The 15,185-nt window shown below is 41.1% G+C and overlaps 1 protein-coding gene across 2 annotated transcripts in view; it reads right to left on the bottom strand.

The window, feature by feature from the left end:
• Positions 1–15,185, bottom strand: part of Srgap1 (SLIT-ROBO Rho GTPase activating protein 1) — a 346,632-nt gene that overhangs the window by 5,830 nt on the left and 325,617 nt on the right. For both annotated transcript variants that reach the window (XM_004632122.3, XM_004632123.3), the window contains exons 19-21: positions 12,566–12,746; positions 11,443–11,577; positions 10,970–11,309 (exon numbers count right to left, since the gene is read on the bottom strand). In XM_004632122.3, coding sequence (XP_004632179.1) covers positions 10,970–11,309; positions 11,443–11,577; positions 12,566–12,746 — 656 coding nt within the window. The remainder of the gene's footprint in view (positions 1–10,969; positions 11,310–11,442; positions 11,578–12,565; positions 12,747–15,185) is intronic.

Below are 15,185 nucleotides of genomic sequence, written 5' to 3'. Positions count from 1 at the left end.
ACAAGAAGTGGACTTGATATCCTATTTACAAACACCATTAGAACAAATCCCTCTATTCATTAAGAGAATGTAACTATATATCTATCCTAACCAATCCAACCCTTACTCTTATTTAATATTGTCTTTGCAATGGAATATCCTTTTCTATACTTTAACTTTCAGTCTGTATACCTTTACTGCTGAGGTGGGTCTTGTAGGTGGTATATATTTGAGTCTTAAAAAAAAAAATCCAGTATGTAAGCTCATATTTTCTAATTAGGGAATCAAATCCATTTACACTCAAGGTTATTAATAGCTAGGTACTTAAGTTCTGTCATTTGATTTTCTGGTTGATTTATATATCCTTTGTTCTTTCTTCCTCTCTTATTGTTAATCTCTGGATTGGTGGTATTCTACAGTAAGAAAGTTTGATTCATTTTTTTCTCATTTATATAAATATAATACCAATGAATTTTATACTTTTATACTATGTTTTTACTCTGGCAGATATCTCCCTTTCATTTCTGGATGTAGGACTCCCTTAGATGTTTCCTGTAACAATAGTCTTATAGTGAGAACTTCTTTTTTTGCTTGTCTGAAAAAGAATTTTATTTTTCTTTTATTTTTGAAGTTTATCCAGAAGCTTTCTTTTTCTTTCAGCATATTAAGCACCCTCTCTTATCTTGCAAGGCTTCTACTGAGAAATCTGCTGCTAGTTTAATAAAGATTCCTTTATATGTGACTTGGTGTTACTCTCTTGCTGTTTTAGCTTTTTTTTTTTTTTTTTTTTTTTTTGCAGAACCGGGGATTGAACTCAGCCCCTCGCGCTTGCCAGGAAAGCGCTTATGCTACTGAGCCATCTCCCCAGCCCTGTTTTAGAATTCTTGTTGGCTATTTTTGTATTTTTAGGGAAGGATCTACAGGGTGTTCAGGGTCTCACTACTAGATCGGACTTGTAGTGATCCGCCTGTTTACAGCCTCCCAAGAGCTAGGATTACAGGCGCACACCACCATGCCCAGTCTCAACTGCCCTTTCAGCACGCCCTGGGGGTGGGGCTGGCATGGCAGGCCTGGGGATCAAATCCCCGGCCCATATGCCTGCTTGCAGGCACTTTAATCTGCTGGGCTATCTGGCTGGCCCTCTTGTTGGTTTTTGACTGCCTGTTAATGTGTCTCATAGAGGACTGCTTTGGGTGGAGTCTAAATTGAGGTTCTCTAAATTTCATGAATCTGGACGTCCATAGTTCTCTCAAGACTTAGGACAGTTTTCAGGTATAATTTCTTTAAAAATACTTTCTGTATCTTTCTCCATGTGTTCTCCCTTTGGAACCTTCAAATTATTTGCATATCTGATGTCCCAATAGGTCCCATGAGCTTTTATTATTATTTTCTCATTTTGGTCTGGGTTAATTCAAAGAAGCTCTCTTTAAATTTGAGAAATCCTTTCCTCTGCTTCATTTAATCTCCTGCAGCTCTGAATTGCCTTTTTGATTCTATTCATTGAATTCTCTAGCTGCACAATTTTTGTTTGGTTCTTTTTTTATGAACTCTTTGTTGAAGTTCTCATTTAGATCATGAATTATTTCTCTGATTGCATCGAATAGCTTGTATTTTCTTATAATTTCATTCTGCTTCTTTAATTTTGCTTTCTGGCATTTTGTAAATTTCCTTTATTAAAGTCTGCTACTAGAGAATGCCTGTGTTCTTGTTCATTCCCAGGAATTTTTTAAAAAATCTGGTCCTTTGTCTTAATTTCTTTCTTTCTTTCTTATTCCTACGTTGATATCTATACATCTAGTACCACAGGCATTTTCTTTTCAATTTTATATATTGTTTTCAGATAGGGAGACTTTTCTTATGGATGATGCTTGGTTTCAGTTGGATATTGTATATTAGCTTTGATTCTGTATAGACACAGTACAGTCACTCCTTCATAGCTTCTTCAGTAATAATATTTGCCAGAGATGTTTCCGGATAAATTGAGGGCCTAGAGTGAAGATATCTGCAACCACGGTGAGCCTGCTCAGGTTTTCTGGTGGATGGCTGTCACCTGGCCCACTGTTTGGCCAGGATGGGGGTTAGCAGGGACGGTGAGCTGACAGCTGATGGCAGGCTTTTTGGTGGGCAAGCTGCCATTTGGTCGGCCATTGGGCTGGACTCTGGCATGTTCAAGTACTGCAGGATGGCTGGCCAACTGCGCAGCAAATTCAGCAAGGGGAAAGGTCTGCGTCTTGATGTCTGTTAGGTCATGGGAGGGTATGTGAGGGTGTTGTAGGCCAGCTGGTTGTACAGCAGGCTTATTTTGAGGAGGAGGGCAGGCCTGCTGCCTGACAGGTTATAAGTCCAAGTATAGATGGATATCTTCCACCTGTATAAATTCTCTTGTTCTTAGGGGTAAAGCATAGTGTGGGTTTAGAAGCTGGGTTCTAGGCCTTTCTGTTGGGCTTAAGCTGAGAGCAACCAAGGTTGAGGTGCTACAGCTACTCACAAACATGATGGACTGACAGCAGAGACTCAAAAACAGAGCAGAATACACTCTAGAGGTGGTTTCAGTATCAAAAGGATCCAAGCCGTAGCGACTTCGGACATGAAAGTTCTTGGGTGCATGATTGCTTCTGCTCTTGAAGCTGTAGTCTCTGTAAGTGAAATTCTGCAACTTCCTATTCCCATTGTTCCGGGAGCAGGATGCTTCCCATTATGTGAGAACATGGCCAACAAGATACAAAATTATCCCAGCTTCACAAGATGCCTTTGTTCTCCTTCTGCCTGCCTGTAAGTTCCATGCCCAAAACCAGTCCCCTTGACCAAATGTATAAAAGCTGGAACATGTCCTTTGACCTTTGCTCAGCCATTTTGGATCTAACAGCTGAGCCAATAAAGTGTATGAGCCCGAAGGGTGTGCATGAAATATTTAACTGTGTGTGAGTGAGCAAAGTAAAGTGCACGAGTCCCAGGTTGTCTAGGCCCAGGTGGGGACTGCGGAAGGGAGGTGATTTAATTAGTTTGAAAGCAAAAGTAATTGAAAATGATTTGTGCTGTAATGGGCAAAGACATGAAAAAGCTGCTTAGCTTTAGGGTGCTGGGATGTAGGGCTGGGGTGCCACAGGCAGGCTTAAACATGCACCCTGTGAAGTGGGGTGATGAGGGCAAGCAGCACAGATGGGGGGACCACAACTACAAAAGTGCCTGAGCAGCCAGCTGGTCTGATGGCTGCACTTGGATGAAGACACAAGGCCAAGAGATCAGGTCCAGCTGCACCTGAGGAGACTGGAGTGACAAGGTGGAAGTCATCTTTTCATTTCAAAGTGAGCATGGAGCGGGACAGTGCCTGGGGTCTCCTTTGAGCTTCGGGACACCGAGGCCACTTTTGGTAGGTGTCACCAGCCTGGCATTATCTGCAAGCAGCTGAAAGCTGGAACAGCGTCTGCCTGAAGCTGAATGGCCAAAGGCCTGTGGAGCTAAACGGTTTCACAGGAGGAATCGAATTACAAATGTTGGCTAATTGGTAAATGTACTTTTGGTTCCAATTTGAGTTGATGTTTTGCTTTACCTAAAACATTTTTTGTACATTACAAATTCTGTTATAGCAATTTCAAGGTTAACTTGCTCTTTTTTCTGTTCACTGTTGGTTGATGCTAAGAATATTGGCTCAAGGATACACAGGTCTATTGGTAGTAAAACAAAATTACAAAGTAACAATCTGACGGGAGAAAAGGACATTTTAAAATCCAAGCAGCTGTAGCTGAGTTTGTTGTAGGTTTATAGTAAATGAGAAAAAGTATTAAAAAGGAGTTAGCCTCTCTGGCAAGCACAAGGACCTGAGTTCAATCCCCGGTTCCACAAAAAAAAAAAAAAAAAAAAAAAAAAAGAAGTTAGCCCTAGGATGGCCTCCATGTTTCAGGAGACTTGTCGCCTCTGTCCTAACAACACAGGAAGGTAACAAGTTGACTTGGGACATCAACAGAGTGGTATGATAAAGGCCCAAGAACCAAAAGGCAGACCAAACAAACAAATAAACAACCAAAACCACAAATGGGCTGCTATGATAGCCCCAAAACCCCGAAGAGGGGTTTTAGCCCTGATGCTCACCCCAGAGACTCCATTTCTGGAGACCCCAAACTACTTTTCAAATAAAAAGACATGGTTCACCCAGGAGTCTGGGGTTTATATCAAGGGTGGATGGCAGGAATTCTCTGATGGGCGACTGGCTGTCCCTGAAATGATGGCCTCTAGGATAGTGAGGCAATTCTGTTGTCTCACATGGACAAAATGGCACAGGAGATGTTACTCAGTCATCACTTCGATGTGCCACAGCTCACTGTCATCACTTGAGCTGTTTGTGAACAGTACCTAGCCTGTGTACGAAACAAGGGCCTATAAAGCCCTGGACATCCAAGATATGAGTACTACCCTGTGTGAAAACTTGCTTGTGGCCTTCACTGAGCTGCTCTGGGTGGGAAGCTATTGACTCATGCTGGTGCTAGTCTGTAGCTTTCTTAGGTGTGTCAAAGCCTTCCCTACCCAGACAAAAAGGCTGAGATAATTCAGGAGCCCACACAGATATTAAAAATAAAATAAATATTACGTAAGGCCTACTGATTCCAAAGCTCAGGAAAGGCAGAACGCATGAACTGGATATCAAACAACTGCTGAAGAAAGATTGTCATGAAACACACTTGAGATGGGATCAAGGCCATGGCTTTTCTCCGTGCCTGGCGTGTACCCCCAGAGAACTAACTGGGTCCGCTCACAAAAGTCTGTTTGGCTGGCCACCTTCAATCAGAAAATTGACGGTGATCTCAGTAAAATGAAAAAAAGCAAAACAAAACCAAAAAACTGACCCTAAGGAGACAAATACAGGTTTTGGAACTAGCCATGCCACGATATCCATGACTAGTCATAAAAAAATTTCCATAAGCCTGAGACCCAGTGCACTTATTGAAACTTGGGGACTTTGTTTGAATCAAAAAATAAAATCCAACAACTCTGGGGTCCATATAAGATGGGCTGCATTTTATAATGTTGTCTACGCCTACTGCTGTTATAGTTATGAAAAACTGTGCATTAAATTTACTATAATAGGCAAAAGCCAATGGCTTAAGGCAGGCGGATCAGCCAGCAGGATCCCAATCAGCTGATCCTGATGAGGGTGGGCCACCACCAGAAACAACAGCCCTGCTCTGGTCACCTGGAAGCTGACTACCCTATGCACAGCCAAAGCTTTAGAAAACAGTCCTGTGCTGGTCACTCTGGAAGCTGACCAGTCTACGCACAGCCAAAGCTTGGGGATCTACACGAGGACACAATGACCACATAAGTCTCTTTTCCTCTTGGTTTTAGTTCTTCCTTTGCCAGCAGGGAGCCAACTTCCCATAATGTGGTAAATGATGCTCTTTATTAAAACTCCTTTATAGAAAGCATCAAAGGGGGTAATGAAGCAGTCACTTTTGTCCCTGTAAGTGAATTTTTATAACCTCCTGTTCCCATAACATCCTATTATGTGTGAACATGGCCACAGATACAAAACTATCACAGCTTGACAAACTGCCCTTGTTCTTCTTCTGCTCGGCCAAAAATACTATGCCAAAGACCAATTCCCTTGACCAAATGTATAAGAGCCGGAACTTGACCTTTTCCAAGGCTCAGCTGTTTCCTATTTGGTCTCATTGGTCTCTTAACATCCCACAACACTCTGTGGCAGGTCATGCATTCTGGGGGAACTCTTTAAGCTGTGCAGGTCTGAGGACTACTGGAAATCTTCAGTTTACCTTTTCCCTATAAAGAGAAGACATTCTAGGCTCTGACTTGGTCTGGGCAGGGGACAGTATGCAAGAGGCAGGATGCTTTGCTTTCCTCTCTCGGGTGCTGTCTTCACTTTTCATGTTCTACAGGGCTCACATCTCTTCTTTCCGACTCTCTAGTGTATGCCAATTGGATTTAAGTTGTTTCACTCTTTCCTGGGGTCCCTTGTTAAGGTGGGGACAAGTGAGAGGCAACTCTATTTTACCAACATGCTCATACAACTTATAGTTCTTTTTTATATTGTTCTTTTCTTTTAACGTATTTGGTACAGGGTCTCACTGTGAAGTTCAGACACTCTTCTGTTTCTAACCTCCCCAGTGCTGGGATCACAGGCGTGTGCCACCATGCCTGGACTTGGTCTCTGGCTCAGCACACCCAGGGCGGGGCCAGCATAGCATGTAGTGTTGGGGATTGACTATGCAAATGCTTAAGTCTGCTAAGCTATCTCACTGGCCCTCTTTTTAATATTGTGAAAACTGTCAGAATGCAAGTGGAATCCCTTTTGTTAAGCCCTAACCACAACAATAAATGAAGCTGGGATTCTCTAAAGGCGGGGTTCTTACTCCTGTGTGACTGATAACAAGAACTGTTCACAAGATTCTGCCAGAAGCACAACCTTGCACAAAGGCCACTGCTTGCTTACACAAAGCACACTTTGCAAGGACATCTGTCCAGCAACTGTGAAGTCAACCTTGGACTGGTGCCACCTCTCTTGTTAGTCCTTGTAGTCAAGGATAACTATTTCAAAATAATATAATATAGCTTATTTCACCTTTAAAAATGTCTCCTTGCCTCAATCACTTTGAATATGTGCATACATTAATGGGAACACCTTTCATGGAATAGAAATTACCTGAATTAACTCAACACTGTCACATGAATGTACATTTTAGTTGCTTTTTAAGGGCATTAAACTCAGGCTTTTGCACTGAGCCCATTTCTTTTTCATTTCTTATTTTGAGATAGCATTTTGCTAAGTCACTGACCTGTAGTCCTCCTGTGTCAGTTGAGTGCCAGGATTATAGCTACTTGTCTTCGAGTATAATAAATGATTAGTATACACAGGAATAAGTTCTAGTATTCCACAGCACAGTAGGGTAACTATAGTACACAAAAATGTATTATATTTATAAAGAACTAGAAGAGTTTGAAGAACCCAAGCCTAAAGATATGATAATATTTTAAACAGAAATGCTAATTATCCTGATTTGATGAATACATATTGTATATATGCATCAAATTATTACACTGTATCCCATGCAAAAGAGAAAATTAAGCAATTAGTTGAAATAATTGAATTGTCTAAATATTTATTTCCTTTTTTATGTTATACTTAAGAGTTTTAACTATATTTCAGATCAGATATACTATCAATCAATTTATTTCATAAAGGAGAATTACAAAATATTGTTTCAGAATGGTGAATTGTGTACCATCAGTGAATAAATGAATAAAATATGGTGTATACATACAGTGGAATACCATTTAGCCTTAAAAAGGAAGGAAATCTTGTCATTATATCCTGGATATATCTTACAAACATTATGCTAAATGAAATAAGCCAGTGACAAAAAAAGAATACTGTACACTTCCATTTATATGCAGCATTTGAAGTCAAATTCACAGAATCAGAGGGTAAGGTGGTAATAGCCAGGGTTAGGGGAAGAAAAAATGGGGACTTAATGGGTAGAGTGTTCAGTTTTGTAAGATGAAAAAGTTTTGTTTCAGAAGGATGTGAATATACTGAAATAGCCTTTTTTTTTTGGGGGGGGGGTTGTTTTTGTGTTTTTGAGACAGGATCTGGCTGAGCAGCCCAGACTGGCTTTGAACTTGCAGCTCTCCTCCTGCCTCAGCATCCCAAGTGCTGCGATTACAGGTGTGTGCCACCATGCCTGGCTGAGCTACATATTTCAATATGGGTAAGGTGGCAAAATTTAAAATGACTTTTAAAAGTCACACGAAAACAGCAGAGTGTTACGTGAGGTGCGGTAGGAAACCTGCCGTTGGATGATGCATGTGTCTTCCCTGCCTCTCTGGGATTTCTCCCGCTGCCTGCAGCATAATTCTTTGACTGCTGAACAACAGTCACTGATTCCCAAATCCTTCTCCCCACTACATGGCAAGCACTTTGAGCAAGCAGCTGCTTAGTTTTATTAGTTTATCTTTGCAATTCATGCAGTTTATAATCATCTTAGGCAGTGGTTATAGGTACATGGCACCCCTGGTAATAATAATTTCCAATAATAATTTCTGTAATTATTATTATTATTATTAGCCGGCTCAGCCCATCCTAAGAGTGGGACTGGCGCAGCATCTGGTGCGAGGGATCGAACAACAATCCCGTGCCTGCCTACGCCTGCATAAACAGGTGCTTTAGACCGTTGAACTATCTCGCCGGCCCTGTACTTACTGGTAGTGTGTCTGAGCTTGTGTGATGGCAGCCAGTGTTTTACATTCCTTGGGGCTATGAGGCTCCAGAACACAGTGCAGCTTTATTCTTCTCATTTCCGCTTCTCCTCCTCCTTGCCCTTCTTCACCCAACCACTTCCCTGTCACAAGACATCCATCCCTTTGTCCCTCGCTATCCCTCCTTCAGCATTTTCTATTTATACTTCACCTCACTCACATGAAAGGCACCACCCGCAATTTAAGCATGCATGTCTGTCTGGTTTATTTCACTCAACATTACATTTTTCAGGTTCCTCCATTTTCCTATAAATGTCTCAAATGAGTTTATTCTTTATAGCGGAGTAGCATTCCACTGTACATAGACAGCACGTTTGCTATGGGAATACAGGCTGGAAAACAGCCACCTTTTAACTTTTTTGCTACAAAACCTATCATAGGAGCTGGCATACAGTAAGTGATAAATAAGTTTATTAAATGAATGAGCCAGACATGATGTTAATTTAGTCTCCAATAATAAATAAATTAGGGGGCTGGGGAGATGGCTTAGTAGAATAAGCGCTTCCCTGGCAAGCACAAGGGTCTGAGTTCAATCCCCAGTTCCACAAACAACAACAAAAAAAAAAGAATAAATTAGATCATAATGATCACGTTCAATGGATTTGATAAAATAATTTGCATATTTTTATATACAAACTTATATATATATTTTTATATAACACACATTTACTTGCCTTTATGGGAAAATCTCAGCCTTAAAGATGGAAACATAAAGCCAAGAGCCATTCTGTGAGGGTGATATCGCCTTTCAAGTGATTACTTTCAGATGTATTTCTGTTTGCTGCTAAGTGTGTGGATGGCTGTTTACAATTATTCTGCCTAGAGAGTATGTGTAGAGCCTGTTTTAGCTACTGAGTTTTTTGTTTTTTTTTTCCCGGAACTGGAGATTGAACTCAGGTTCTTGTGCTTGCCAGGGAAGCGCTCATTCCACTGAGCCATCTACTTGGCCTGCTACTGAGTTTTGATTTTTGATTTATAAGAGAATTTCTTGGTTCTAGACACAAAAGTATTCAACAGAATTTATGCCTTCCTGCTCCCAAGTCCCTATGTATCTCCCTAACCCACGTGATGTTTCACTTGCTTATAACATATGACAATGTTATGGGTTTTCAAATCATTAAATTCTGCTATAATCAAATACCACTAGTTCTAAATTTGTCTCAGAGGGCCTTACATAGCACTTTAATAGAAAAAACCAAAAAGGTCAAAATCCTTTTTGATTCTTGCTGAGAAATTGTTGTACACTTAAAAACCATTTAATTAAAAAAAGCACATTGGGCTGGTGAGATGGCTCAGTGGTCTAAAGCACCTACTTGGAACAAGCTTGGCAACGCACAGGGACCGCGGTTCAATCCCCCAGCACCACATGCCAGCCAGCCCCGCCCCCTGGTGGGCTGAGCTGGCCACACACACACACACACACACACACACACAAATAAATGAATAAAATAAATAAATTAAAAAAAAAAGCACATTAAACTCCTCATACAATCTACTTGTAATTTGTTATCAGAAATTCTTCTTCATTAGGACATTCAAAATAGCTTAGAAATTTGTCATATCAGGGTAGGTTTCCTTAGGTGCTCTTCCTTAAGAGAAACCCATTGTGGTACCTGCGTGGGCTTGTTTTATTCAGTTCTCATTTATTCTCTCTTTAAAAACACCTATTTTGGTAGTTTTTAAAATTGAGTGATAGGTGGAAGATGCTTGAGAGTACTCAAAGGTCAAGCTCTGAATCAGCTTACCTCCTCTGTCCTAGCTATCAACATATTTTCTGATACCTTATGCTGCATTAAAAAAAGAAACCAGAGGGCAAAATGATAGAACAATACACAGTTTCACTAATACCATTTTACTTTGTTAATTCTAATTATTAGAAACAAATTACGGTGCCCTCTCTGCAGTCAGTACTGGGAGGTAAAGGCACCTCGCACCCAGTTCTGCCGTTCTTCAAATGGTAACCATTATTAACACATTATTTATTGACTAAACCATCTTGCTCCAAATTGGAAGTGTCATCTTTATCATTCTGGTTCTGGGCTCTATCTATCTATCTATCTATCTATCTATCTATCTATCTATTTTCCTAGCTTTGCAATTTATCTATAATCTGCTAGGGTTAGTACTCTCTCATTCTTTTTTTTTTTCTCTCTCATTCTTTTGTTCAAAAATTTCATGGCTATTCACCAGAGATGGGTTTCAATGTCTCAGATCCTGCATTTCTGCTATGTCTCTATTCATTGATTTTATATATTTTGTACAGGGTCCCACTACACAGCTCAGATACCTAGTGATCCTCCTGTTTTCAGCTTCGCCAGTGCTAGGATTACAGGTATGTGCCACCATGTCCGGACTTGGTCGCTGGCTCAATGCGCCCGGGGTGGGGCCAGTGCAGCGTGCGGAACCGGGGATTGAACTCCAGTCTCCCTGCGCTTGCCTAAGCAGGTGCTTAGTCTGCTGAGCTATCTCACCAGACCTATGTCTCTGTTTCAATGAATATAAAAGCTGAGATATACCGGGGAATGCACTAGGGACTTTCAAATAACAATAGTTCTTCAAATGAGACCTACAGCTGGGCCTTAGATAATAGAATGAGCTAATTTCCTTTGTGTTTTATTTAGTTGGTTCTATACATAAACATAGCTGTAGAGTACAAATCCTTCATGTCACCTTCATCATGCTGAGGTATTTAAAACACGATATTCCATTAAAAGCACTGTACCTGAGCAATTGTCTCTGGGTCCAGTGGCTTGTGGTCATTGAAGCCCGTATATTGCCCTGATGATGTGGACCTTCTGATAGGAGGACTGTCGATCTTCTTGAGAGAGTCGTGCCGGCTGATGTTGGTCAGGCTTCCATGGCCAGGCCGGCGCCTCCTCTCAGGACTGTCATTATTGAGGCCACGGTTCTGCAGCAGGCCGCGGGACTGACTGGCCAGGTTGGGGGACCCCAGGTCAACTGAGGAGTTGGAAAGAGCATGCGGGGGGTGGAGGGGACAATGGCCATCACTGGTCCTGCCAGGACGTCTTAGTGGAGGGGGTGGCTCTCCTCGTTTTCTTTGTCTAGACATCCACAGAGAGAAAGAGAAAGTAGGAGCGCTTGTCACACTGAGCAGTAAGGCAAGGGAGAGGGAGGGGGCGCCTCAAAGCCTTGGGCAAAGCAGAGGCCTGGAGCCGGCTCAGGGACTCCACTTACCTGGCCAAGTAGCCATCGGAGTGGCGGTCTGTGGGCGAGTTCATGTCCTTGGAGGATGACTTGTCTTCAGTGACTGGGCCGCTGCTGGCCTCACTGTCAGCTTTTTGGCTCAGAGTGTCTGAAAAAGTGTCATCCCTGAAACAGGGACAATCAAAAGTGAGGGTCTTACACTAGACAAGTGGAAGCAGAAACAGAAGGCCTGGCATTTATGTTTGTATGATTTTTTTAAAATGAATGTACTATTCATCTAAAAATTATTCAGTTTAATTGTAGGTAAACTGAAAATTTCAGATACACAAAAAGAATAAAACAACAATCACCTATAATATCCAGAGACAACTGTTGTTAGATTTTTTTCCTATGCTTGGAATACATATATATGATTATGTGCTTACAATATTTATACTCTGGCCGTCTACCTGTTAGATAGTTTAGCTATATAGGACCCTACACTTATATACACACACAGTATTTCTTGGGTTCGGATCTACTCATTTTAATATTTCTAAAATTATGCTAAATCATTAAATACTTTCTTATTTTTATATAGTATCTTTCTTTTTCTCCTGAAAAGCTACTCTTAGGTTGGCAACACATTGTCAAATACAAAGCTCAGGAAATAGGGATTATACTGTGTACATTATTTTGTAAGCTGTTTCTTTCATTTAACATATTATGGCCCTTTTCCCACATCCTTAAATATTTTTGCAAGTAGAGCTTGCTCAGCATACTTAACAGCAAAAATCCTCGAGGTGACTGCTTTAGACAACCAGCATCTTCTCTCTTGAGAATTTGAAAATGAAAGAACAGACAGGTATCAAGAGGAGAGAGCTGATGCTCGTGCCTCTGCAGTGTCACCTGAGTTCTCTAAGGCAGCCTCTGCAGGAGTTTTTTTCCTAAGACTGTGTCAAAAGATGCCTCCCTCTGCTTCGTACAGGCAGAATCTGGGCAAGGGCCACCTGAGCTACTGTCACCACAGAATTGGTGGAAGGAGAAGGACTGATTGCAGCTCAGTCCTTGGAACCTCTTTGGCTCTTTTCTCAGAAGACCAGCATTCAATCAAGGACAACAGGGAGCATCCTCTCCGGAGAGGGCCCCGGCATCTGGAGCAGGGACTACTCACATGTCCTGCACTACTATGTACTGGTGCGGCACGAGCCCGTCCACGCCGTTGTGTCGGCCTTCCCACCAGTCCTCGGAGGCGCGGTGGTACAGCAGCAGGGAGGCGCCCTTCTTGAAGGACAGTTCTCTGGCGGAGCGCCCGACATAGTCAAACTTGGCTATTGCTTCTATTGGCTCACATTCTACAAAGAACACGGCAGAAAATGGAAAGGGACAGGGTTGTTAGGAAGGCAAGATATGCTATCTGAAAATGATAGGGGGCTTTGGAAACAAACAGGCCATTTTAATATCGAGATTGAACAGTAATAAAAAAATCATCAAGGAGGAGGGAACAGTTAAAAAAGATACAGAAAAACCTCTCTAGCTGTCACCACTTTTTCAGGCAAAGAAAAATTGAACATTATGTCTTAATTTCCAGTTTCTCACCAGAGATATGACAACAATCTAAAAAAAATATGTCAACTTTGCAATATAATATATAAAATCTCTCCTAGGTTATAATATCCTTCACAGTTGCTCCAATATATTTTGACATTGACAGAGTTTCCTTGTAACATATTAATACGGTTTATAACATGGAAAAATTGCTATCCCAGAAAACATGAGGATGTTTATGCTTTATTAGCTTATTTATTTTTAGAAAAACCAAGTAAAATTACCAAATTTGAATACCATTAATTTCATAAGTTTCTGTACCATCAAATCATCAAGCTAACAGTGAAAATAATGACTTTCCTTTTGTATCAGTAACAAATTTTGGATCTTAATTATGAAACAAGCATACCATAGGCTGCCCTCTACCAAAATAAAAAGATCAGATTTATTTGTTTTTTGGCACCGGGAATTGAACTTGCATTGAATTGAACTGGCATCAGGACCTTGCACTTGCCAGGTAGGTGCTTATGCCACTGAGCTATCGCCCTAGCCTAAAAAGATCAGATTAAAAATGATGCTTTGTAGCATTAAAAGATATTCAAGGTAAAAACAAAAGAACAAAAAAGTGAAAAATGTCAAATCTCAAAAGAGAACAACATACTGTATGAATCCATTTATGCAGTATTCTTCAAATGACATAATTATGGGAATGGAGGAAAGGTTGGTGGCTGACAGGGGTGTGGTTGGGACGATGACAAAGGAGGTGGCTGAGGCCACAAAGGTAGAGTAACGAGTTCGGGTAATGCCGTAGTTCTTTATCTTGCACCAATTTGTGCATTAAACCGCAAATAAGCAAATATGCACAAATGAGTGTGTGGAAAACTGACAAATGTGAATCAGGGGCACGACTGTATCATCAATTTCCTGGTTGTGATATCTCTCTACAGTTCTCTAAGGTCGCACTGAGCAGGGCCTACAGGATCTTTCTGCACTGTTGCTTACAACTGCACGTGAATCTACGATGCTATTAATAGAAAGCTAAAAATAATACATAAGATATTGAACTCTGGGCCTGAAACTGCAATTTCACCCTGATTTAATTGTGATCAAATATAGAAGGCATTTGCTCCTCTGCACGTGCTGTGCCAGCCCTGCCCCCGGGAGCCACCAAGACCGGATGAGGTGGCACATGCCTGTAATCCCAGCGCTGAGTGCTGAGGAGGCTGAAACAGGAGGATCACCACGAGTCTGAGCTGCGTAGTGAGATCCTGTACCAAATACATAAGAAAAGAAAAAAATATAGAAGGCAAACAAGAGGACAAAGTGATGCCCCATGAAAGATGCTTCTTGTACTTCTGCTCATTACAAGGAAGTCCTTGATACAAGCAAAGGTTCCTTTCCTTTTTTTTTTTGGTGGAACCAGGGATTGAACTCAGGTCCTTGCACTTGCCAGGCAAGCGCTTATTCTACTGAGCTATCTCCCCGGCCCAATGGTTCTTTTCCTTACTCAATACATCTTTATTTTTGCTGTCAGCACAAGTGGGATAACTTCTGATCAAAGCTGCTAAAACTGAACACACTTGCTAAAAACTGGATGTGTATTAATTTCAAAACATTCTTGAATATGTACAATAGAAGAGACTAAAACCTATCAAGAATTCCTCAGAAAGTTTCCTATATTCCTTGATAAAAATATTACTATTTAAAAGATTTTATTCTTCCCAAAGTTAACTGCACTATCTTCAATATCTGTTTATTATACTTTACTCTTCAGTATTTTTTTTTTGAGATATATTTATTTGTTTGTTGGCAGAACCAGGAATATGAACTCAGGCCCTGGAGCTTGCCAGGCAAGCTCTTATTCTACTGAACTATCCACCCAGCCCCTTAGAGATATATTTGTAAAGGCATATATCTTGTTGTTTTTTAAAACAGGTTTTCATTATGCAGTTGAGGCTGGCCTTGAACTCATTTTGCAGCCCAGAACTTGAACTTCAGCGATCCTCCTGCCTCAGCCTCCCAAGTGCTGGGATTATAGGTGGGCGCCACCACGCCAGCTGCATAATATATCTTGACTGTTTTTCCCCCCTGCCCCCGATCCCCTCTCCTCTCTTCAACCCATCTCCTGCTCTTTATTTCCATTTTTTTCTACTATTTTCTTTTATTTTTTCTTCTACCCTCTCCTCCTTTGTTCTTCTCATTTATTTGAACATTTTCTTCCCCTCCTCCGTGACCCTAAAATCTTT

Source organism: Octodon degus, unplaced genomic scaffold, assembly GCF_000260255.1.
Source record: "Octodon degus isolate 3935 unplaced genomic scaffold, OctDeg1.0 scaffold00047, whole genome shotgun sequence".
NCBI lineage: Eukaryota > Metazoa > Chordata > Mammalia > Rodentia > Octodontidae > Octodon > Octodon degus.
Note: the sequence above shows the minus strand (reverse complement) of the source record. Positions and strands in the feature narration are given on the sequence as shown.